Source organism: Haliotis cracherodii, unplaced genomic scaffold (genome assembly GCF_022045235.1).
Source record: "Haliotis cracherodii isolate W230 unplaced genomic scaffold, xgHalCrac1.p SCAF_4, whole genome shotgun sequence".
Taxonomy (NCBI): Eukaryota; Metazoa; Mollusca; class Gastropoda; order Lepetellida; family Haliotidae; genus Haliotis; species Haliotis cracherodii.
The window spans coordinates 4785460-4809848 of NW_027266297.1; the positions used below are offsets into that span (position 1 = coordinate 4785460).

Here is a 24389-nt window from a genome sequence, read left to right on the forward strand (position 1 = left end):
CTCTCAAAACTCCTGTGCCAACTGATCCTTGTTTTAAGGGCGATCTAGTCCTGCTCTAATTTGACGGTCAAGAGATCTCCAAGAGATCTATAGGTGATAAATCTGGTGGTTGTGCTGGCCAAGCAAAATGTTGTATGGTGCCTTGTGCTGTCTTGTTGAAACAGAGTCGATAGGCTGTCACATAGCTGGAATATTGCTGAGTTCGGCGTCCAACAACAAACACTGTTTTGATATAAGACTGTTTATTCGCGTTTGCTTCAGATCAGAAGACTGTTTAAATAAACCATGCAAATAAGTTAAGAAAGTAATTACATATTCTGACTGCAATCTCCTATTTCAGGTTACTTATAATAGGTGCTGGCTATAGGGTCAGCAGCAGTAAAGAGATTGAAAAAGAAAACATAAAATCCCCAAAGTGCAAATACAGCTTTAAGGATTTTAAATTAATCATTGAAACAGCTGAAGTCTACGTCGACTCAAATCGACTCATAGACATGTATTTTGTGTTTGTAAGCGGATGCAAACCATTCTTTATAAACCCGCATTTTCTGGAATAAATTGGTTTATTTTATATAAACAACAAGCACACCACTTTTAAATAACATTATACACGTTTTAATCAAACTTGAAAAGAAAGACAAAAATAATGCCACTGTAGCTAATTTGACAGAAGTTGCTGTCAGTTGCTGAGGAGTGAGTGAGTATGGTTTTACGCTGCTTGTAGCAATATTCCAGCAATTTCACGACAGGGGACACCAGCAATGGGCTTCACACGTTCAGTTCCCTCAGTCTGGCTATCGGAGCAGATGTTTACAGTGTCTATATTCAGTTCAGAGAGATTCAAAGAGCATTGTCAAAACAAGATCAAAATATTAAAAAATATCAAATATCCCTCAACAAATTAAAGCCGTCAAATAGCTGAAATATTGGAGTGCAGCGTTAAACAACCAACCAACCAACAAGTTAAAAACAGCAACAAAACACATTTCCATAATCATGCGAAATCTCTGCTAAACGCAGAGTCCGTTTTCTGACTTTATCATGTGTATGTGTTTGTGAATCAAAGAAAAAAAAAAAATTCCATTACGTTTAGTACAAAAGTGGCTCAGTAAAGGCCATAAACAGCTTTTTGCAAAATGGCTGCCTAGGCGGATTTATAGACAAACGGATTCAAACCTTTTGAACAAATTCAGTGGTAGGACGAAGCATGTGGAGTTTCAGTTTTGATGGTCCAGTGTCGATGGACGAGCAGGCCATGACAATCAGGTGAGCTAAAAATTGTATAAAAGGCTCCAGTGAAAACAAAATGAAATGTAAGCGAAACCATCCAAAAGCTCAATTGAATAAAACAAAAATAAAATTTTGAGATTGCAATCCTCGATTGACGAAACAATGTGATGTCGGAATAATATGTTAAAGTTTGAATATAAAATATATAAAGTGAGAAAAAAACCTTTATATTTATGAGACATCTCTGTGAAAAGCAGAATCCAATGTACGATTCCGACTACAGCGTAAGCATGATTCATGCATCACTTATAGATAGTGATGAAACCAGGCATCGGGTCACACAGGTGGCGTCCCCTGTACAAAGCCACCGGGAAAAACCCACGGGAACATATGGTACAAGTCAAAGCAAGGAATCGCATCAAGCATTCTCAAGCGTCAAATTTGGCAATGTCCTCCACATGTCTACCATAAAGCGGTCTGACAACTTTACAAAAGCATTAAATGTTGAAACCTTTCTGTCGAGAAAGAGTCGTATGGTGCTATTTACATTTTTGGTAGAAGCAACATGTTCGACTGTATCTCAATAGTTGCGTTAAGTAGACACCAAAGACCTGTGCTGCTGGAGTATTGATCGACATTGTTGACGATTGGAAAACTGAAATCATCTCTCTTGTCATACAGTCTTGTAAAAAGATTTCACTCTGAATCGTTATGCTAAATAAGATACAGTGCGGTCTCACTGGTCTCCCTTATTTCTAGTGGGTAAATCAGTGGATGGGAATTTGCTGTTTGACCATTATTGAACGATATCAGATCATTGATATCCTGAAGTTTAAGTTTAACTTCTTGACTAAATTCACTTGTTTTCATTTCGCCAATCCGAGGTGAACTTCCGGTTCGTAAAAGAAACTTCCGGTTCGTATGCATGAGAAACAGATCAGCATGCGGTGGGGAGATTAATGTCCCTGGGGAAGCCTAACTCAGACCTAAATGTTTTATCCCCAAACTTTACATAGATGTTATCAATGAGGAAGTTCACATATTTGTTTCTGCTGCCATTCGCTTTCAGTTTTGACAAGAGGTCCCGAACCTTGGACGACAGAGATGTAACTATATCCATGGTCACAACGTTGAGTGAAAAAAGTTCATGGTACAAGGAGTGAAATCTTAGGTGTGTCGTGTTTGATAGTGGAGTACAAAGTTGAGGATACTCTATACTTCTGCTGAATCCGGAATCTATCACATGAGTTAGTTCTTGTTATCCTCTTATCATCCATTAGAAGATACATGATGACTACACGTAACTCATGCAGTGCTAAAGGTCTCTCCATTCATCATTGACGTCATCATCGTATGACAAAAGCTTTGGAACTCCAGCAAGTTGGGGTGCACTGTGAGCTGGATCTGGTTACTGCACGTGGAGGCTGATGGCAGCCGCCAGGTGTCACTGTAGTTAAACACAATGCTGGGTCGGGGCGTGAACCCGCCAGCTGGCTCTCTACTACATCCGGTCACAAACGTCAGCAGTCTACCCGGAGTCATCCTCCGTGCGAACTCGGTCTGGTTGCGGGTCAAACATCGGCTCTCCCCGAGGACGTCACACAAGCGGCCCTCTAGAGAAAAAACGTAATGTACTAAAACAGATCGTGGCATGCAACTAAAAACTTTCATGACATGAATTAAACTATCAATACTATCTACGTAAATGTCGACAGTAATACATACGTTAACATACACTACCGCTCTACATTACTTATCTCTTTTTTGACGTATTTTTCGCGAAATGTTAGCGATGCCCCAGCGGCACCAAAACGGTAAATCCGCGACTTAACCACTTTAATATTCTGCAAACTTTCCACTTTCACAATTCCGTAAAGCTATCCTTTTTCATATTTCCGCAATAATACCGCTAATATAATTCCGCCAACTTACCACTTTCATAACTCCGCAAAGCTACCACTTTCATAATTGATACGTTTGCAGTTCAGTTATCGCTGAACATGTATAATTTGGAGCAGTAGAATGTACCTTAAACACATCATTAGAACTGTTTATACTATACATCGAATTTCGCTGTCGTTATCTACCTACATCGTACATTTTTCTGAAAATCTGACAATGACATTGTGTTGGTATTGTAATATATATTTTAGTTTACCGTATGAAATGACAGGTAATATGTCATCATATAGACTCAGCCTTTGGTAAAAGAGATACAAATGAAATGGATTAGGCTAATATTCCCCGTATAAGAAACCACGAGTGGTGAAATAATCATGAAATCGTCCAAATTGATCAGTTTTGTTAAGGAATTATTTTCTTTCACAATCAACATAGTCATAAATCCCTTTGAAAGAAGATGCATTCATGTAATTTGTTAACAATGTAAGTACAAGTCAAATGGAATAGAGTTTTCATTAATGCCGCTGAATGGCGGGAACTGCTTTTTAGGAGAGGGTTAAGTTCAAGAGTTAACTTTTCAGATTTCCATGGATATGATGTCAAATGTTACAATTCGGGACATCGCATTCTCAAAAGCATCCATAAATTTTAAAAAGACATATATAGTGTTATTCGACATTGAAAACACAAATGTTGTTCCTTGTTTTTGTATGTATTGTTCTTCTGAAGTAAAGTGTGAAGAAGAATTGTGGACGCTCTGGAATGACGTCATCAACCAATAGATGACGTCACGCGTTTCCGTAGCGACCGTACCGCTAAGTAATAATAATCAACTAATTTCGACATTTTCAGTGAATTATTCATTAAGTTAAAAATATTTAAATGCAATATAAATCTTACCATTCCGAATGCTACGTTGTCGCGGGGATGTGATACACAAAAAGACTAGCCTTGGAATAACTCACTAGCCGTGAATAGTACAGAATTCCTATCATAACATTCCATCAAAGATATGCAGTCGAGTTTTTATAATTAACATTTTAATGCCTTGGATCATTCGGCTAAACTGACTCATTCAAGATATATTCGTGCCAATGTAATATACAATTTACAGAGGCACTTAAAGAACAAACACGTTACTTACTTGAAGTAAATGAAATTCAGCGATCTGATTTCATCCCAATATTAAAGGATTCACTGATTTGTCCCAAAACGTAATTCAAACATTGGTTCTTGGATACCCATCCAAGCCAGCTATACCCTTACCTTCAGCTGCCTGCAGGAATCGGTGCAGGTTGTTAAAGATCGCCTGTTCGTCTCCATGGTAACTGGGAACTGGTTTCAACAGATCCATCACCCTTTTGGAAGTGACTTCAACGTCCGATCTATACTCCAGCAAATCTCGCAACTTGTGTCTTCTCATGAGGTCTAATATCTGACAATCAATTAAAAATATAGTAATAGACTGTTAGTATGTCACAAGTGAGTGGAAATGCTTCTATTGCTCTTTTAGCAATATGGAAGCCATATCACACCAGGGCTCGGGAATAACAAACATAACGGGCGAATGCTTAAACCACTCGACCAACCTTATATCTTCAGGAGATGACAAGAGCAAACACATACAAAAAGAAACCTTTGCCATTTTAATGCCCTGTCAGAAATGATTCGATAGAGCCAGGTGGAATGATTGCATCTTTTACTCATCGTTGTACAGATTTACAGTTCAACATATCAATACGCGCTCCACAGAGGGACTGTCACTATATGGCTGAAATATTGCCGATGTGACTTTAAATATTAACTCACTCACTCACCCACAGAAGGACTTCCGCCAGAAGTACTACCGCTATAAGCGTGTAACATGACAATGCTATACCTGTATGCTTAAAAATCACTCGAGGTGCAGCCAGTTACGGCCTCTTTACTAATATGACATACAGTTACGGCCTTAAGAAGACATGTAGGGTACTCACCCCGCAGTGATGCAAGCCTTGAATAAGCTGGTCTATCATTGGTTTGCTCTGTAGTATGACAAAGTGGTGGACACACCCATTGAGAAACTCATCCCTATTGGCCATAGTGACATAAGAGGGGATGCCATCTAGGTCGTCTCTCCAGTCACACCCCTGTAGCGCTTCCTCCAGCTCCGTCGCGTTTTGAGCCTCCGACACCTGTAACGAACAGAAGAATACAATACTAGGGACCAACTACTGTATATTCTTGGAGAGTACTAGGATCATTTTTTTAATAAACTGTTCCAGAAAACACTTCTGTAAAATAATTTTGCCTCGGATGTTGGCTGTGTTCGCCTTTTTTCAGAGATAAAAATGCTTGTACTGAAGCAATGGATGAAAATATCTCTGTAACAAAATGCACAGCCCCCTCTTCCCAGTTCACCTCCACCTGTTAAGACAAGGTTATTTGGGACCACTTCCGACGGGGTAAGTATTTCTCAGTTACATGTCCTTACAGTCGTGACATGGCAACATGTATTTATTTTACTTTCGTCATCATTTAACTGAAATTGGTTTCTACATATGTATAGATATACTACTTGACTGTCAAACAGCTGGGAATATTATAGACAAAGATAGCACTATCAGTAACTTCATACCTCTGTCAAAGATTCTCTCGTACGTCTGTTCGGCACATAATCCACAGATAGTGACTGATCGATATCCAATATTGCATCAACAACGGGAAGGGCAAATATGGCGGGGGATTGTCCGCCTTGAGCAATTATAGTGGCCAGCATGACACCCATGACCCGGAAGTGATTCTTCGAATATGCAAATATGTTGGGTCGAATCAGAAATCCTTGGTTTTTGTCCCCTGTTTGAATGAATATATATCGAAATAAGTAAGATATAGTCATATCTTTATATATTCCTTACAATGCATGTGCGTATTCAAAAATATGTGTCTACAAGTGAGTATGATCTTACACCGCTTTCAGTAAGGTGTCAGCACTATCACGTCGAAGGACAAAAGAAATCGATTTGAGTTTTTTAACCCAACGAAATAAAATTGACACCTTACATGTAAGATTATACTAATACTAGAGAAAGTACTAACGGGGGACACGGGTGTGAGGCGCCGCCAGTTGTGTGGTAGACGCTTATGGTCAGCTAAGACCTGAATGACTTGGATCTTTCCTCTCACATCAAGCTGACAAATGATATAACCGCAAAACTGCCGAAACCCCAACCCCCTCATTACTGACCGTGCAGCATCTTGCTATCGGAGACGATGGACTGCAACAGCAGCCGTAGATACTCTCGCCTCGGTCCCCCTGTGTCGACGCCTTCCTCATGCCTGTCCTCGGAATCAGTGAAAACCACCTACCACAAGAACCCACTTGTCAATGCTACAGTATAGGTTTACGTTGGTCTTAGCAAATACCAGTAATGAGACAGCAAGAACAACAGAAGGGCTTCACGCATTGTACATATATATGTTGGGAATCGAACCCGGGCCTTCGAGGTGACACGCGCATGCATTAACACCCCACCTCGCCCCTAACTATACAATAAATGTGCGATGGTATTTCACATTGCCGTCACATACTTACTATAACAATCCTAATTTGGATATGTAAAGTAGTTCTGGACCATGGCAATCTGTTCATACCATCAACTGTGTTCGATACAGCGACATCCTTGAAGAAGGCAATGCTGCTGCGCCAGACGGAGTCCCTGTTGACCGAAATTTGGCAAGCTCCAAACTCCCTACATCGACTCCGATGCTCCCGGACAATGTTGCGTGGTGAACCAGTAGATGCCGCATTTGTGTCAGATTCATCTCTGTTGATAAAAAAAAGAGTTAATATCGTGTAATCAAGAAAGCAGACATAGAGGATATTGGATTGATCGTGTTAAAATATAAGATTAATGATCAAAGTATTCTATTCTTACTCACTGATCTTCGCGATCTTTCTCTGAAAACCAGTTTTAAGGAGGCAGTGTGAAGAATAGTTTCGGCAAAAAGTGTAATTTAACTCAAGAAAGGCGATCTATCCACTAGATCTGGCGGAGGACCTGTCTGGCTTGAATGTATGGAGGCACACAAAATTCATATCACACATGACAACCTAATTCTTAAACAGGTTTGTCGTTTGGCTTTTGTATTTTACAGGTTTACATGTCTACAAGTTTCCAAATCAAGTTTTCGCGTGTTTGCAATTCAAGTCAATTAAGGTTAGCTCCAATTGTCTTATTATTATTGGTGTGGCCCCTTGGGGAACGTTTTGTATCCTACTTTCACGTTAATCTGGTCCCTTTGTAGTTCTATGTTCCTGTAGATGGGGAGAAACTGACCTGAAGGTCCATCCCAGATCAGCCTCCTGTTGGTCCCGACTTGCAGCAATAGCAGCAGACAGGGCATCCTCATCACTGAGACCACTATTGTAATCGTTGTGACCTCTTCTGTAACTAAGATGTCAAAGATTCCCCGTGGTTAGATTTCTCTTTCAGCCCTTTCGCTCAATTTAGACACACTGAAGTCTAATATTTTTATCGTGTCAGTAAAATTTAGAAGGAAAAAGTACTAGTTGTCAGCCAGTTGAACGTCTGAAGGCCCTACCCCACCTCCTCGTTTCTACGTCTTACTAAACTAATAAGCAAAGAGTTATATAGGCACATTGTAATTTGGAATTCTTTAAAAAGCCTTATACCATATCATATCATTGTTTCATGTTAGAATGAGTGAGGGGCTGGGTTTAACGCCGCTTTGAACAGTATTTCAGTTATAATCTCAGCGTGTCAGTTATTGTGGGAGGAAAGCCCGAAGTGATGCAGGTCTCAGACGTTTACCACTTCGGTGATACCCACGAGCAGGGGTATGGTGCTGACAAACCTAGAAACATAATTAGGGATTCAAACCCACGATCATGGGTTTCTGGCGTGCACCAGGGACGCAACTCCGCACAGCGAATTGCGCCGCCTTAGACGAATGTAAGATATTTGGATATTAAGAGTGAAGGCATTACTTCACATGGTTAAACATAAACTTACTGTTACCTTTGAGACGCGTCCGATATACGACCATACAGCAGGGATTCAAGGTCGTGATGGTGACGTTGCTGATGACTCCGTTGTCTACTGGGGAGTTGTGGTTGTGGAGGAGACGTATCATCTGGATAATGACTTCGACTCTGTGGCTGAGTAGGGTGTGGTTGGTGATGAGTATTCCCACGGCCCTGGGGCACCGTCTGAATGGACGGGTAGAGAAGGGTGACTGACGATGGTGTCAGTCGCTCTCCCTGGGGGGAAGGGGGCGTTGGGGGTGGCGTATCCAAGTAATTACTTTGATCATGTCGTGGGTCATTTACATTCACTCGCATGGGGGGCGTAGTTGGTGGTATATACACGTAATCAGTTGTACCATATTGTGCGTAATGAGGGACTGAGGATGGTGTCACTCGCTCTCTCTGGGGGGAAGGGGGCGTTGGGGGTGGCGTATCCAAGTAATCACTTTGATCAAGTTGTGGGTCATTTACATTCACTCGCATGGGGGGCGTAGTTGGTGGTGTATCCACGTAATCAGTTGTACCATATCGTGGGTAATGAGGTTGATTGGGCGTGGGATTTGCGGTCCTCTGACGATAGTCAACGTTGGTCCGTGGCTGCGCGGGTGCCCTTGCAGACGACTGCGGTGGATCAGACGTCTGCCTGTGTCTGGTCCCTCTTCCATGACATATTTTGTGATTTGCGAGGTTCACAAAATCTAGGCCACAGTCAGGGCACACTTGCTTCTGAACCATAGAAGGTTTGTCTGCATGTTTCCCTGAACCTCGACTATGACAGATGTTGTGATTTGATAAGTTTTTGAAAGTCCGACCACAATCAGGACATCTTTGTTTCATCACAGTACTCATGATGCACGTTGCTCCTAGTTACGCTCAACACTGTAATGTAAACAAGGCTTTATATACACATTGTGTTCTCACAAACAGAGATTATTAGTGGAGTGTGTTTGTGTATTGTAAATACCATATCCTGTTGACAGCCGGGGATCATAACAAATGTGACCCACCAGGAATAATGGACCTTGTTGGTGACATCAAACATTTGGACTCATTTTCCGACCTTTAACTGTTTATGTAATAATAGCAGTTTTTTGGCAAAATATCTGATGAACTGAAAGTAAACACGTATGCTGAAAGGTTTTGAACTCGTGTTTGTTTTACATTATGCAATAACGAGAAAAAAAATAAGATATGTTTCTACAGTCCGTACACATGGCGATCTTCACTGATCGTTGACATCAAACGTATTTCTGACGTCATTGCATAAATGTATCCAAGCAACCATAAGGTCCCTTTTCTACTGCTGGATCACAAACATGTTTGGAATTATGGTCGTATCGGAAATACCCAGATAACTCCCTTGAAATAGGTGAGAGAAACATGATATTTCACGAGACACATGGAATATCCTATTTATTACATGCTTTTTGTGTAGTTGTCTACCGAAAATTAAATCTTTTCATTACAAATGTAAAACCTTGAAACGTAATTCTACACGCTGGTCAAGTAACAAAAATGGCGCTTTGCGAAACGAACAGTTTCGATTGACGAGTTAAATGAAAAATTTACAGTTTAAAACGAAACATTTTCAAGAGAATAACAAACGACAAGAAGTGATATTACCCCATGTATGACCATCTGTCATTATTTTGCCTTGTCAACGTGAAACTAATGTTAAAGGGACGTCAACAGTTTGTGTACGGGCTTACGGAATAGGACGACAATTAGGGGGAAGTAACTCTTGTATGACAATAGTTCAGTCAAAGTGTTATGTTCATTCCAGTGAAATTTTAAGTCTTAAGTTCACTGCATTGAAAATATCACTTGTCTCACCTTCAGGACAACTGAGTCTTTCACACTGACGTATATAATACATGTTTGTACAGTCAGCACACATGGCGATCTTCGCTGATCTAAGTTGACTTCAAACGTCTTTGTGACATCATTGCACAATTGTATCCTAGCAACCATTAGGTCCTTTTTCTCCTGGTGGGTCACAAATAGTTTTTGGAACTAGGGTCGCATCGGAGTTACACAGATGAATCCCTCGATATAGTTCAAATTTCAGTTTTTTTGTACGCAGTAACACAGGTAAAAACTTTAGGACCTCAAAAGGATCTCGCTCTGTACACAATTCGGCTACATCAAATGTACGCGATTTTTTCTTCTTATCTTAACACATTGTGTACCTGTAGGAATTAGTACTACCTCGTACAGATCACTGTAGATACATAATGTACCTGTAGGAATTAGAACTACCTCGTACAGATCACTGTAGACACATTGTGTACCTGTAGGAATTAGTACTACCTCGTACAGATCACTGTAGACACATTGTGTACCTGTAGGAATTAGTACTACCTCGTACAGATCACTGTAGACACATTATGTACCTGTAGGAATTAGTACTACCTCGTACAGATCACTGTAGACCCGTTGTGTACCTGTAGGAATTAGTACTACCTCGTACAGATCACTGTAGACACATGATGTACCTGTAGGAATAAGTACTACCTCGTACAGATCACTGTAGACCCGTTGTGTACCTGTAGGAATTAGAACTACCTCGTACAGATCACTGTAGACTCATTGTGTACCTGTAGGAATTAGTACTACCTCGTACAGGTCACTGTAGACCCGTTGTGTACCTGTAGGAATTAGAACTACCTCGTACAGATCACTGTAGACACATTGTGTACCTGTAGGAATTAGAACTACCTCGTACAGATCACTGTAGACACATAATTTACCTGTAGGAATTAGTACTACCTCGTACAGATCACTGTAGACACATTGTGTACCTGTAGGAATAAGTACTACCTCGTACAGATCACTGTAGACCCATTGTGTACCTGTAGGAATAAGTACTACCTCGTACAGATCACTGTAGACACATTGTGTACCTGTAGGAATTAGTACTACCTCGAACAGATCACTGTAGACACATTGTGTACCTGTAGGAATTAGTACTACCTCGTACAGATCACTGTAGACCCGTTGTGTACCTGTAGGAATTAGTACTACCTCGTACAGATCACTGTAGACACATTATGTACCTGTAGGAATTAGTACTACCTCGTACAGATCACTGTAGACCCGTTGTGTACCTGTAGGAATTAGAACTACCTCGTACAGATCACTGTAGACTCATTGTGTACCTGTAGGAATTAGTACTACCTCGTACAGGTCACTGTAGACCCGTTGTGTACCTGTAGGAATTAGAACTACCTCGTACAGATCACTGTAGACACATTGTGTACCTGTAGGAATTAGAACTACCTCGTACAGATCACTGTAGACACATAATGTACCTGTAGGAATTAGTACTACCTCGTACAGATCACTGTAGACACATTGTGTACCTGTAGGAATAAGTACTACCTCGTACAGATCACTGTAGACCCATTGTGTACCTGTAGGAATAAGTACTACCTCGTACAGATCACTGTAGACCCATTGTGTACCTGTAGGAATAAGTACTACCTCGTACAGATCATTGTAGACCCATTGTGTACCTGTAGGAATTAGTACTACCTCGTACAGGTCACTGTAGACACATTGCGTACCTGTAGGAATTAGTACTTCCTCGTACAGATCACTGTAGACACATTGTGTACCTGTAGGAAATAGTACTTCCTCGTACAGATCACTGTAGACACATTATGTACCTGTAGGAATTACCTGTATGTCCCTGTCGACACAACGGGAACGTCCAGGAAAGAGTACTGCTAGTATTCTGTATCCATATGTCCCTGTCGACACAACGGGGACCTCTAGGGACGAGTACTCTAGTATTCTGTATTCATATGTCCCTGTCGACACAACGGGAACCTCCAGGAAAGAGTACTGCTAGTATCCTGTATCCATATGTCCCTGTCGACACAACGGGGACCTCTAGGGACGAGTACTCTAGTATTCTGTATTCATATGTCCCTGTCGACACAACGGGAACCTCCAGGAAAGAGTACTGCTTGGTATATCGTTCCTTGTTGCCGTATATCGCTGTAGACACAATCCGTCCACGTTTAGTACACGATGACAACGTGTCTACACCGTTCCACTGGTAAAGAAACGCAAGCGAGTGAAGCGGTTTTCCGGGAAAATACTTTTTTAGATTTCAGACAATAACAGCAATGTTTCACTCCGGTCCGCCCCACTGCGCCAGCCGACGAAGTACGTCACTCCCACAGTTTCGGCGGAGGTGATAACACTCGTATAGGAGGTCATCGAGACCTCAACACGCGTATAGGACACACTGCACATACAGTGAGGCTTCTCCGGGGAACACATAGCACAGTGAGTATTCAAGTCTTACATGAACGCGTAGTAACAGATTAGCTACCGGACTACGAGAAATTACTAATTATCTGTTTCGAGTCAACTAATTGGAGTGTCCGAGCCTAAACCAGGGCGTTAATTAGCAAGTTATATAACTCGTATTTCTTAAATAGCAGTAGGTTGTAATTTAAAATTATAATAAATATATGTTCCCGATAGACAGGTAAACAGGAAGTGGGCAATATATTAATATACACTGTCACATATTGAGTTGTATCACGTCATATCACGTCATGTCATGTCACGAACAAGAGACGACATCTTCAATATATGTGGTCGCCTCCGTGGTCTAGTGGATAGAGCTTCTACCCTGAGAGTGGAAGGTCGGGGGTTCGATGCTCGGCCGCGGTTGACTCGGAGTCAGTATACTTTGTCCGAGTGGGTGTCCTTGTTAAAGTGCTGTAACTCAGTTGGCTAGCACTATAAAACCGGCATTAGTCCGGAATTACAATCATCAACATACGGAACCCAACCTCGTCATACCCAAAAAGAGTTAAAAGATTGTAATTGTTGTGTCCCGGTTTGGCGCTCGGCATTAAGGGGGTAAAACACAGACACGCACGCACGCACGCACATCCACTCGTGCATGAATATCCCTACATAAGAATAATCTTGAGTGCGACTTTAAACCCCATTTCACTCCAACATATACATTAGCTAGCAAATCATTGAAACCAGACCTTTAAACTCAATGAGACTTAATGAAATTAATTCCTTCAATGATTGGGTCGGGAATCAGGTACAGGTAAGCTGGATATACTGAATTCGTTTTCTCTTTTTCACACGACACCAGTATTACAAAGACATGCAACTTGAGTCAACGTATCAAGATCCGGGTTAGAATAGGTCTTCAGCATTCTATGCTGGTCGTAAGAGGCGACAATGCTTGTCGAAAGAGGCAATTAACAGGATCGGTTGATCAGGCTCGCTTAAATTTGTGAATTGATGCTCAGGATATAAATTAATGGATTGTCTGGTACAGATTCGGTTATTTTCAGACCGTCGTCATATAGCTGGAATATTGCTGAGTGCGGCGTAAAACAACATACAAACACAAAACAAGGTCTTTTTTCAGACAAATATGACAAATATGACAAATATGATATCGTGTCGCTCAAAACCGCACAATAATGTAAGCTTCGTTTGACATACAGCGGCGCTTGGGTGAGGTGAAATGGGGTTTAATGTCGCGTTCAAGATTAATGCACTAATATAGCGCGTGCGTGCGTGTGCGTGCTTGTTCTACTCCGATAATGCCGAGCGCCAGGCAGGGTAACAACAAGTTAAAGAACTTTCTTTTAAAGTATTTTGGTATTTCGAACACCCGACCTTCCGCTCTCTGGGGAGACGCTCCGCCATTAAACCACGGAGGCGGTCCAGCAGCCATGGTGGTTATGAAGAATGAAATGTCTGAATTTCTTTTAAAGAAATAATTGTCCACATGTTTTCACACGAGAAAATAATTGTTCAGTGGCTTTCCTGAAGAAACATGTAGTGTGGGATAAAAATAGTTCGTCTCCTTAATAAGAATAAAAGCGACAAAACCACAGTCATAACCATAAGTTACCAAGTGAGATGGGTTTAAAAGTGAACAGTATGACCTTTCGATATTCTTAAGGAGAGCTTGTCAATTGAGGCTAGATATTTATTTTCATCAACTGCAGCAGAACCAGATATTAAAAAAAAACCAAAAAACTAGGAACCTAATCTTGTCTTAAAAATACCACAAAATGCCTTCAAACAATTTGTTTTTGTGCCAGACAATTTCGGCTTTTTCAACAGCCCTGAAAATCAAATGGTCGGTCCCTTAAGCATTTGGTGTAACCAACGCGCACGGATGTGGTCTATACAAATCACGGATGATAACCAGGGCGAAACAGAGACCATTATAAACTTCTGGCAAACCTAAACCACACAGCTGCACAGTGGACTACGGTGTCTTGGGGACGACTGGTCAGTCCGGGCACTGAGCTCAATGACGCAGGACACCCTACAGCGATCCGTATGAGCCAAATAATTACATCTTGTATTATAGATAGGGCAACAGAAATACCAGTATCATTGGGCTTTTTTCACAATACCTCCATTAATCGATCTGACAGTCCCACTGGAAATAATTTAAAATATATTTCCTTTCAGATGGGATGTCTAACATATTTATGAGAACACGTAGCAATAAAACGAAATCTCATGCTAAAACATTAAGGAACTTATGTTTGACCAAGACAAGGTGGATGTTGAAGGGTCCAGGTAGGTTCCCTTGCAGCACATAAGACTCAGTGTGTAAAGTAAAAAACTGGTTCAGAAGTTCTACTTCATAAGGGCCACCGTGGAGAAGTTGTTGTCGCAGCTATGGATAAGATAACGTGCCCTTACTGTAAGGGGAAGTACACATCGTTGGCAAAACATATAATATGTCCAAAGAGAGATGATGCTCTGTCGTCAGCAAAACCAAAAGTTTCAACTGTAAAACAGAAAAGAAATGACGTTAAGGAAGAAGAATGCCAAGATTCTAAGGAAACGTGCCCTTACTGTAAGGGAAAGTACACATCGTTGGCAAAACATATAATATGTCCAAAGAGAGATGATGCTCTGTCGTCAGCAAAACCAAAAGTTTCAACTGTAAAACAGAAAAGAAATGACGTTAAGGAAGAAGAATGCCAAGATTCTAAGGAAACGTGCCCTTACTGTAAGGGAAAGTACACATCGTTGGCAAAACATATAATATGTCCAAAGAGAGATGATGCTCTGTCGTCAGCAAAACCAAAAGTTTCAACTGTAAAACAGAAAAGAAATGACGTCAAGGCAGAAGAATGCCAAGATTCTAAGGAAACGTGCCCTTACTGTAAGGGAAAGTACACATCGTTGGCAAAACATATAATATGTCCAAAGAGAGATGATGCTATGTCGTCAAAAAAACCAAAAGTTTCAGCTGTAAAACAGAAAAGAAATGACGTTAAGGCAGAAGAATGCCAAGATTCTAAGGAAACGTGCCCTTACTGTAAGGGAAAGTACACATCGTTGGCAAAACATATAATATGTCCAAAGAGAGATGATGCTCTGTCGTCAGCAAAACCAAAAGTTTCAACTGTAAAACAGAAAAGAAATGACATTAAGGAAGAAGAATGCCAAGATTCGGAGAAATATCAAAAGAGAGATGAGGTTTCCTTCAGAGAAGAAACACATGTGGTTCTCAGTTGTTATGATAAATCAAAGCGTCAAACCGAAATGCATATCAAAAGTAAGAAGACATACAATGGACAGAAACCTGCACTTTCACCAACTGATAAAGAAGAACTGGACAAATTTGCAAATGGTATTTTTGAAAATAAAATAATTATGATCAGCAATACAAGAAACATCAGTGATTTCTTTGGGACGGAGGTCCAGCTGCGGAAGCTTCAGATGAAGACTGCTAGGGAAATGTTCAACCCCCTAGTCGGTAAAGTCATCAGTCACCTGCAGACGAAGACCACGTGGGTCTGGGAGGATCTGAAGTCCGGATCCTACTATGATGGCACCAAGGTAAGCACAACACAGTAGCAAACAGTGTAATGAATGTATCGACATGTGGCATTGTCAGTGGATTTATGAGACCTTGAAAGAACACAATAAACTGGTAGTTAATGGAGAGATTACTACGTTAACAGCCATTTGGTTTGTTTGTTTGTTTGATTGTTGTATAACGCCGCACTCAGCAATATCCCAGCTTTATGACGGCGGTCTGTACATAATCGAGTCTGGACCAGACAATCCAGTGATTGACATCATGAGCATCGATCCACGCAATGGGATGACAAGCATCAACCAAGTCAGCGAGCCTGAGCACCCGATCCCGTTAGTCGACTCTTATGACATGCATAGTCGCCTTTAACAGCAAGCATGGGTTGCTGAAGACCTATTCTACCCCGGATCTTCACGGGTCGTTTATCTTGGGGGTGGGGATTATTATTTAAGACAGTATACACATTCATCTCATTGCTCTACATCAACTAACCTTACCCTCTCTTGAGATTCAGAATAGGTCACAAGTACCTCATGCTTTCCCTAAGAGCTGTCTGAATTGGGTATTGAGTGGTCAGATCCTGTCACTGGCTAACTGCGTAGCACAACGGCCCGGTGGCGTGAATAGTTGCTGGCGCCTTCAGTGATGTGCCTGGTTCAAACTCGATTAGTTACAAGCCGCCGTCATATACGACTGGATTACTGATTCCTATTGCTTTAAACAGCACAGTCCAGCACACCCCAGCACCTTCAAGTTTATCCTCAAAAACAAATGCCTAAAATATTGTTTCTTTTGGCTCCAGGTCTCTCGTCCTGATGAGATGGACTGTATGTTTGTGGCACAGCTGAAGGGCCTGGATGTGTCCACACTCGGAGCCCCTGCTGGCTTCTGCTATGTGAAGGTCACACAATCGCAGACGGACCTGAGCAGTCTCTGTAACAAAGGCTTCCTGAGCGCCACCAAATTCAGACAGTATGTCTTCAGTTGCCTGGAGGACATGGAACTCAGACGAGTAAAGAGTATGTCAGAAAATGAGAAAAGTTATTTACATCCTAGCGACAATACAATTTATATGGGCTATCCTGAAGCAAACTGGGTCATCATATTCCGACTGTATCATGATTATGTGTATGAAGAACTATCAAGAAGCGATGATGATGATGATGATGATGATGAGCGATGATGATGATGAGCGATGATGATGATGATGATGGTGATGATGAGCGATGAGGATGATGATGATGAGCGATGAGGATGATGATGATGATGATGAGCGATGAGTATGGGTTGCTGAAGACCTATTCTACCCCGGATCTTCACGGGACTATTTACGTTCTGTACCTATTCTGACTATTCTATTCATGAACAAACCCATGCATCATGATTTGACATCGGGAACATTAACAGCATTTGATAATCACTGCACCGTTCGTATAGCATGAGGGGCGGTCGGGTAGCCTAGTGGTTAAAGCGTTCGCTCATCACGCCGAAGACCCGGGTTCGATTTCCGACATGGGTACAATGTGTGAAGCCCATTTCTGGTGTCCCCCGCCGTGATATCGCTGGAATATTGCTAAAAGCGGCGTAAAACATACTCACTCACTCACTCGTATAGCATGATGGCCCTTCCAGTCCCAATGGATGAATTTATGCAACAGGAAAGGAAAATACACTCAGTCATGTACACTCTGTTATAGGGGACACTACCCTGGGACCTGGGTCCCCATCTTATGGGATCACCTATGACACTGGTCTAAAAACCGGTGACAGTAAATTCCTCATCTCCATTGACCTTGTGCCTGCTCTCCGCTTCCCCGGCTGGCCAAAAACTGCTCGAGATTTCAGCAGCTGCTCACAGGGAAGACTGAAGGACATCTCGAAGAAAGGTTTCCATGTTGTGGCTAAGGCGTGTGACAGAGGTACTTTCAACATGTTTTCGACTACATTTTCAATTTCAAGTTGAGGATATTTAAAGATAATACTTTGTTACAGTAAAATACGTTTATAACGAACACGCTTATAACGAACTGACGGATATTATGAACTTTATTTTTGGTTCCGGCCATTTGCTGTATAGATGTTGTACATATGCTTATAACGAACTACGGTTATAACGAACTTAAATTAGTGGTCCATTTGAGTTCGTTATAACCGTAGTTTACTGTATTTTCAATGGCCATGTATTCTTACTCTTAATCTACCTTTAGCAAAAATCAATTACCTGTTCATATTTGGTTTCTTTGGCATTACACTCCTACACTGTGTTTGTATGATGAGGACTTATGTCTTGGAGCAGTGAGTTAACGCTTTAGCATCTGTTTTACATATATAAGAGAGCCATGAGTATATCAACGCAAGTCGGCTAATGTAACCCTCTCTGATCTAAAATGTTGTGGACTCTGGTATAGGCAATCCCAACAAGTCTTAATGAGGACATTCAAAACCAAGGTTGTTGCCTTGATATAATCTAGCAGCTGGTGATTATGAAGGGGCAATGTCTCAGCATGGCAAAAGCATGGCAAAATTATCTCACATATATATATATATATATATATATATATATATATATATATAATCTTGTATAAGATTTAACCATGACATTGTAGAGAATTCAAATGCCTATAAAATGTCATGTATTTGTGATGTCAAAGTTTGTTTACTGAATACATATCTCTCCATAGCTGATGCTCAAGACAGGGATCTTCTTTGGCGGCTGTCATTTTCAGCAAGTGAAAAGACAATTACTAAACACGCCGACATGGGAGAAAAGGGCGAGGAGAAAAAAGATGGATGTGCTGGAAAAAGTGAGTCGAAAGCAGAGGGCACGTGTAGGAAGAAGGTGCTAAGAATCTTGAAAATGATACTGGAGATAGCAAAGGACGACCAAGATCGCTGCAAGATTGACGAGAGTCTGGCTACTGGGGGCAAAGAGATCGCCTCAAAACTACGTCGTGCGGTGAAATACACCCGGGAACATGGGTATCGTGTAGACAAACACAAGTTCACTACGTTCCAGCTGAGGACGCTGATGTGGAATGAGTTCTATGTGACTACACTAGGGGATCATGTTTGGGGCAATGACAGTTTAGTTAACAGGTTAAAACTGTGCATTGGCAAACTGAAGAAGATGCTCACTGGAGAACTACCCATGGAACATTTCTTCATCCCAAACTTTGACATCATGGCTGAAGTGCCTCTGGTTGAGAGGAAGTACCTCTTCATAATGGCGTGTGTGGCAGAGAAACTGCTCTGATGCACAATATCTTGGCAAAAAGGAAAAACTTCTTGGTGCTAAGAATGGATGAACAAATTCTTTATTGCAATTAGGAGCGACGTTTCGGTGTAGGTTCTAAGACTGTTATCAATGGTGCTAGTTATAAGGCAAGTGATCAACAGCTAGATAGGACATTACATATATTTGAATGTTTTTGAAGATGAAATACTGTAGTAGAGAGTAGTTCTGTATATATTGATCATGTTTTATTAATTAGCTTTTAATTTACTTATGTATGTCGTCAATAATGTTATTTTGTATATTTCAGATATTGCACTAATTAACAGTTATTTATTGTATTTCTCATTTCAGGCTGGATACTTCAGTTGTTGTAAGTCAAGTATCATCATTAAAGCCCTATTCTAATGTCATGTTTTATTTAGTGGGTCAGTCAACTTCTTGATGGTCAATCAGAGTGTAAGCCCAGGCATCCTCTGGATTGGCTAGTTTTAAATCTCTGTGTCCCACTTTCAAACCCCTTTGTTTTCACCCTGCTCTTTGCATTAAACACTTCACTGTGGACTGGACTGAGAGAAAGGATATACTTATATAAAGGTTAGTATTTTATGCCAGTAGTTTAGTGTAATAAATGTCCATATATATATATATATATATATATATATATATATATATATATATATATATATATATATATATATATATATATATATATATATATATATATATTATAGACATTTATAAAACTAAAGTGATTTACATAATTATATATATATATTCGTAATTAAATTTAAACATGTCACTTTTACTAGTATTAGTGTGTGCATGGTGAGTGTATGTATACTGTATATATATTACATTTCACTATATGTGTGTCTGTGTTAATCTAGGACATTTGTGTATTCAGTAACTTGTACTGTATATTAATAATTTGATAATAGTTTACATGTAAAGTTCATATGTGTAAATAAACATGTCTTCATGGAGGGATTTATCTTATTTATCTTATTTACGAGGGATTGTGACCACCCAAATACACCCCAGTGGGATTCATCGGATATATATATGTATTGCTTGCATTGTTATAAAATAATATAATATTATATTTATTGTACCATATTTATATTAAATGTGTAAATCCATTAAACTTACATATCTAAGCTTATAATTGTTAAATGTTATAAATGTTATAACATGTATAACTTATAAGTGTAGTAGATTATTATTTAATCTGCTTCGGTTTTAATGTACTGGATATAATTGTATGTTTATTATTGTATTCATTGTCCCAGGGTGTCGGTTTATCACCACAGAAAATAAATTAATCAGACCTCACACCCTAGCCTGTGTCATTATGTTTTGGGATATGCACATATTTATGGCTACAACAATACGATTTTATTTTAAATTGTCTCAGTCTTTTAAACAAGTGTCACGAGTTAAACTCACATTTTTTCAACCTGTGTATTGTGCAGAAACAGCTTAAGATTTGCAAGATAATATGTTTTCGTCTTTTACCGCCAGAACCTGCAATGACATTTTACAAAAGAGGAAAGGTGTTTTATACAGCTGTTAGTCAGCGTTTGGTTTTATTCTCTATTGTAAATATGTCAATACTTTTTAGATTATTCTCACTTAACTCCGTATGGAGTGGCCTGTTTAGTCCCATTCTCTATTGTAAATATGTCAATACGTTTAGATTGTTCTCACTTAACTCCTTACGGAGTGGCCCATGTATGTATTTTATTTTGTAACTGTAATAAAACTATACGTCTGTCTGTCTGTCTGTACATCTGTCTGTCTGTTTGTCTGTCTGTCTGTACATCTGTCTGTCTGTTTGTCTGTCTGTCTGTACATCTGTCTGTCTGTCTGTACACAGAGATTACACAAACAACAAACAGGTGGACAAAGTGGAGAGGAGATGAAGCCTCGAAACGAAGTCTGTAACAACGAGGCGGTTTGCTTGCTGTGAGTTGTTACAGTGTGTACCTACAGTGCATCTGTAACGTGATTCTAGTCGCTGAGATGATGGTGGGCTGAAAGGAAGTCAAGGTTTGACTTGTTCACATCTTATAACAATTCTACATTTAAACGTTGGCTTAAAGGCTTATATGCATCTGCACGCATGAGGAAAATCCAGTAAACTACGTTTATAACGAACACGCTTATAATGAACTGACTGATATAACGAACTTATTTTTAGTCCCGGCCATGTGTTGCGTATATGCTGTATACATGCTTATAACGAACTACGGTTATTACGAACTAAAATAAGTGGTCCCTTTGAATTCGTTATAACGGTAGTCTCCTGCATATCTTTCCATGATGGCGATGGGGACGATCGCCTCCGTGGTCTAGTCGTGACCAGCGGAAGGTCCGGGGTTCGATCCCCGGCCTCGGCATACCAAAAGACGTTAAAAGATGGCACTTGTTGTTACCTGCCTGGCACTCGGCATTTAGGGGCTAAAACAAGGACCGGTCGGCTCGGAGTCAGTATGCTGTGTCTGAGTGGGGTATTCATGTTAAACTGCGGCATGGCATCTCAGTGAGCTAGCACTTGAAAGTCGGCATTAGTCCTCACTAGTATACACACGCACGCACGCACGCACGCACGCACGCACGCACGCACGCACGCACGCACTCGCGTTCATGCACGTCGCTATATAATTGCAATAATCTTGTACGCGACGTAAAAAAAACATTTCACCTCACCTGTATCCCTGATCGCACACATAAAAGCACGGGCCAGGTTTTGGCAGGGGATACGGCTATGACTGGAGAAATAGGTAGGTGCATGTTACATGCTTGACGGGGTTTTAGGTGCAGAACAAGAACGAATATGAAAGTGACAGCAGCCTGAGGCATTGAGCTCAGCAGCCGTCCTGGGCCCCGTTCAACAAAACGATCTTAGCGCTAAGATGATCGTAACTCCCATACTTTAACATAGGCTTACGACAACCATAGCACTAAGATCGCTTCGTGGAACAGGCCATTGCCTTGTAGTTGCCCTGTCATCTGTAGCAGTATCGTGCACGTGACTTGCCAGGTATGCATATATTCGTCTAAAGAGCCGCGAATCGCTGAGCAGAGTTGCGTCCCTTAGGCTTGCCTGAATCCTATGATCGTCTTGATTATGTTTTTTAATTGTCCGCATGACACCTGTACCTCTACATCAAAGACCACATCAAGGGGGGGCGCATGTTGTTCCACATGTGGAGCATTAATTTTGTCAACTGACTTAGCGTTACCGGCTGGTTCTGGTCCTGTAGTAGGCGTCGTTCCGTCTCATCCCAGAGACATGTTCTATGGAGGAGCGGTCTGAAGAAACGGTCTGCCATGGCAGTACAGCAATGTTATGCTGTCTCAAAATGTCTGCAAAATAAGTCACGTGCATTAACAGTGATGAGTTGTGTTCTCCCATGAGTTGTGGTGCCACCCCATACCATTACACCTCCACCCTAAAACTGACGACGTTGATTAAAGCAAGCCCCTTAATGCCGAGCGCCAGACAGGGTTACCATCTTTTAACGTCTTTTGGTATGACGCGGCCGGGGATCGAACCTTCCGCTCTCCGGGCGGACGCTCTACCACTAGACCAAGGACGCGGTCTCTCAACACAAGACTTGCCCGACCTGTTAATGCTGAAGTTTGGTATAATTGGTTCTTTAAATGAACCAACCGAATGTGGTTGTCTTGTTGACGTGACGTCACACGTGGACGACCGGCCCGTGGCAAGTCATTGGTGTTGCCCTGCTTTAGATATCGTCTCCAAGAGATAATATTGTTTGTTTTGTTTGTTTGTTTGTTTGTTGTTTAACGCCGCACTCAGCAATATTCCAGCTATATGACAGCCGTCTGTAAATAATCGAGTGATTGACATCATGAGCATCGATCCACGCAATTGGGATCAATGACAAGCATCAACCAAGTCAGCGAGCCTTACCACCCGATCACGTTAGTCGCCTTTTACGACAAGCATAGTCACCTTTTACGGCAAGCATGGGTTGCTGAAGACCTATTTTACCCCGTAATCTTCGCGGGTCAAGAGATAATATTGTGTTAAAATGTCTGGCAGACAATTCTCTTTACAGCATACCCCAGGCGCGTAGATGTTCATTTTCAGCAAGCCGGAGAATTGGTAAACTTTGTTTACGGTTCAACAAAAGTGTTTTATGAGCACCTGATAGCTAAACATTTGTTCAAAAGCCACGTGTGTGAGTATCATGCTCCCAACAAACACGCAAACATCCAAATTGTGCGTCCTGCTAAAACATTAACGTGTAAATTGTGAATCACGACCTTAAAGTCGAGGTGATGTCTTCATGAATAGGTAATGAAAGATTCATTATTTAATCAAAGAATAAATTTATTTGAACTTTATATGAAGCATCGTCACATTTTCCCGTTGGAATAGTTGAACCCATAACAGTCCACGGAGTATGCAGTGTGATTTGTAAAGATAAGCCCAGCTCCACAGCTTTGACACTGAACCAACCATTTGACCAATGGTGGTTAAAAACATTCGTTCCAGAAGCAAAATGGAAACAAAATCCCAAGGTTTTTACCATGTTCGGTAGACATGCTGGATGTCATAAAAATGTCATTTCTTTTTTTCGGCTACAGTGTTCCTCTTCTTGTTTTGAAGCCGTGGCCGAAAAAAATATTTTATCTCTGATGGTGGTCTTTAATTAGTTTCCCGCAGGGCATACGCACAACTCGCACTAACTAAACTGCCGGACAACAGAAAATATACACCCATGTTGGATGGTAGCTAAACATGAAAAAAGCAAGAATTTGTCATTTGATGGTGCAGTATTTAGTTGTGTTTTGGACCTTTGCAAGGTTTCGGCGACTGTATTCAGCTTAGTGACGTTTTGATAACGTTTGTAATTGTTTGGTCAAATCCAATTTACAAGTGTATACTTGTTTTGCTCGGCAGTATATATCAGGACTGGACCAGCACTAAATCGTAAACACGTGGCTGCTTAGCCGATCACTCGGATCACCTCAAACCCTCGGGTAGGCATCCATTTTGGAGCGGGTTCCAGTTTCATGAATTCACATGACTATCATGTTACGCAACACAATGCCGAGGTAGTCGTGACCCTTATAATAATGTTGCTCCATATCAAACTGTATAGGCAATTTCTATT

At 40.9% G+C, this 24389-nt stretch overlaps 1 protein-coding gene and 1 pseudogene across 1 annotated transcript; one reads left to right on the forward strand and one right to left on the reverse strand.

Annotated features, from left to right (window-relative positions):
• Nucleotides 1–1201: 1201 nt before the first annotated feature.
• On the reverse strand, nt 1202–12350 carry LOC139478606 (uncharacterized; annotated as a pseudogene).
• Nucleotides 12312–19852, forward strand: LOC139478605 (uncharacterized). Its single transcript, XM_071261158.1, has 5 exons — nt 12312–12457; nt 14639–16024; nt 16807–17023; nt 17702–17923; nt 18686–19852. The coding sequence occupies exons 2-5, from the start codon at nt 14852–14854 to the stop codon at nt 19255–19257; spliced, it is 2184 nt and encodes a 727-aa protein (XP_071117259.1). The 5' UTR covers nt 12312–12457; nt 14639–14851; the 3' UTR covers nt 19258–19852.
• The last annotated feature ends 4537 nt before the right edge of the window (nt 19853–24389 follow it).

Bases quoted from the DNA above. Each gene is read 5' to 3' on its own strand.
- LOC139478605 (XM_071261158.1), top strand. From the start codon at position 14,852: ATGGATAAGATAACGTGCCCTTACTGTAAGGGGAAGTACACATCGTTG. The intron at 16,025-16,806 runs GTAAGCACAACA...TTTTGGCTCCAG, and splicing joins CCTACTATGATGGCACCAAG to GTCTCTCGTCCTGATGAGAT. The intron at 17,924-18,685 runs GTACTTTCAACA...ATCTCTCCATAG, and splicing joins GGCTAAGGCGTGTGACAGAG to CTGATGCTCAAGACAGGGAT.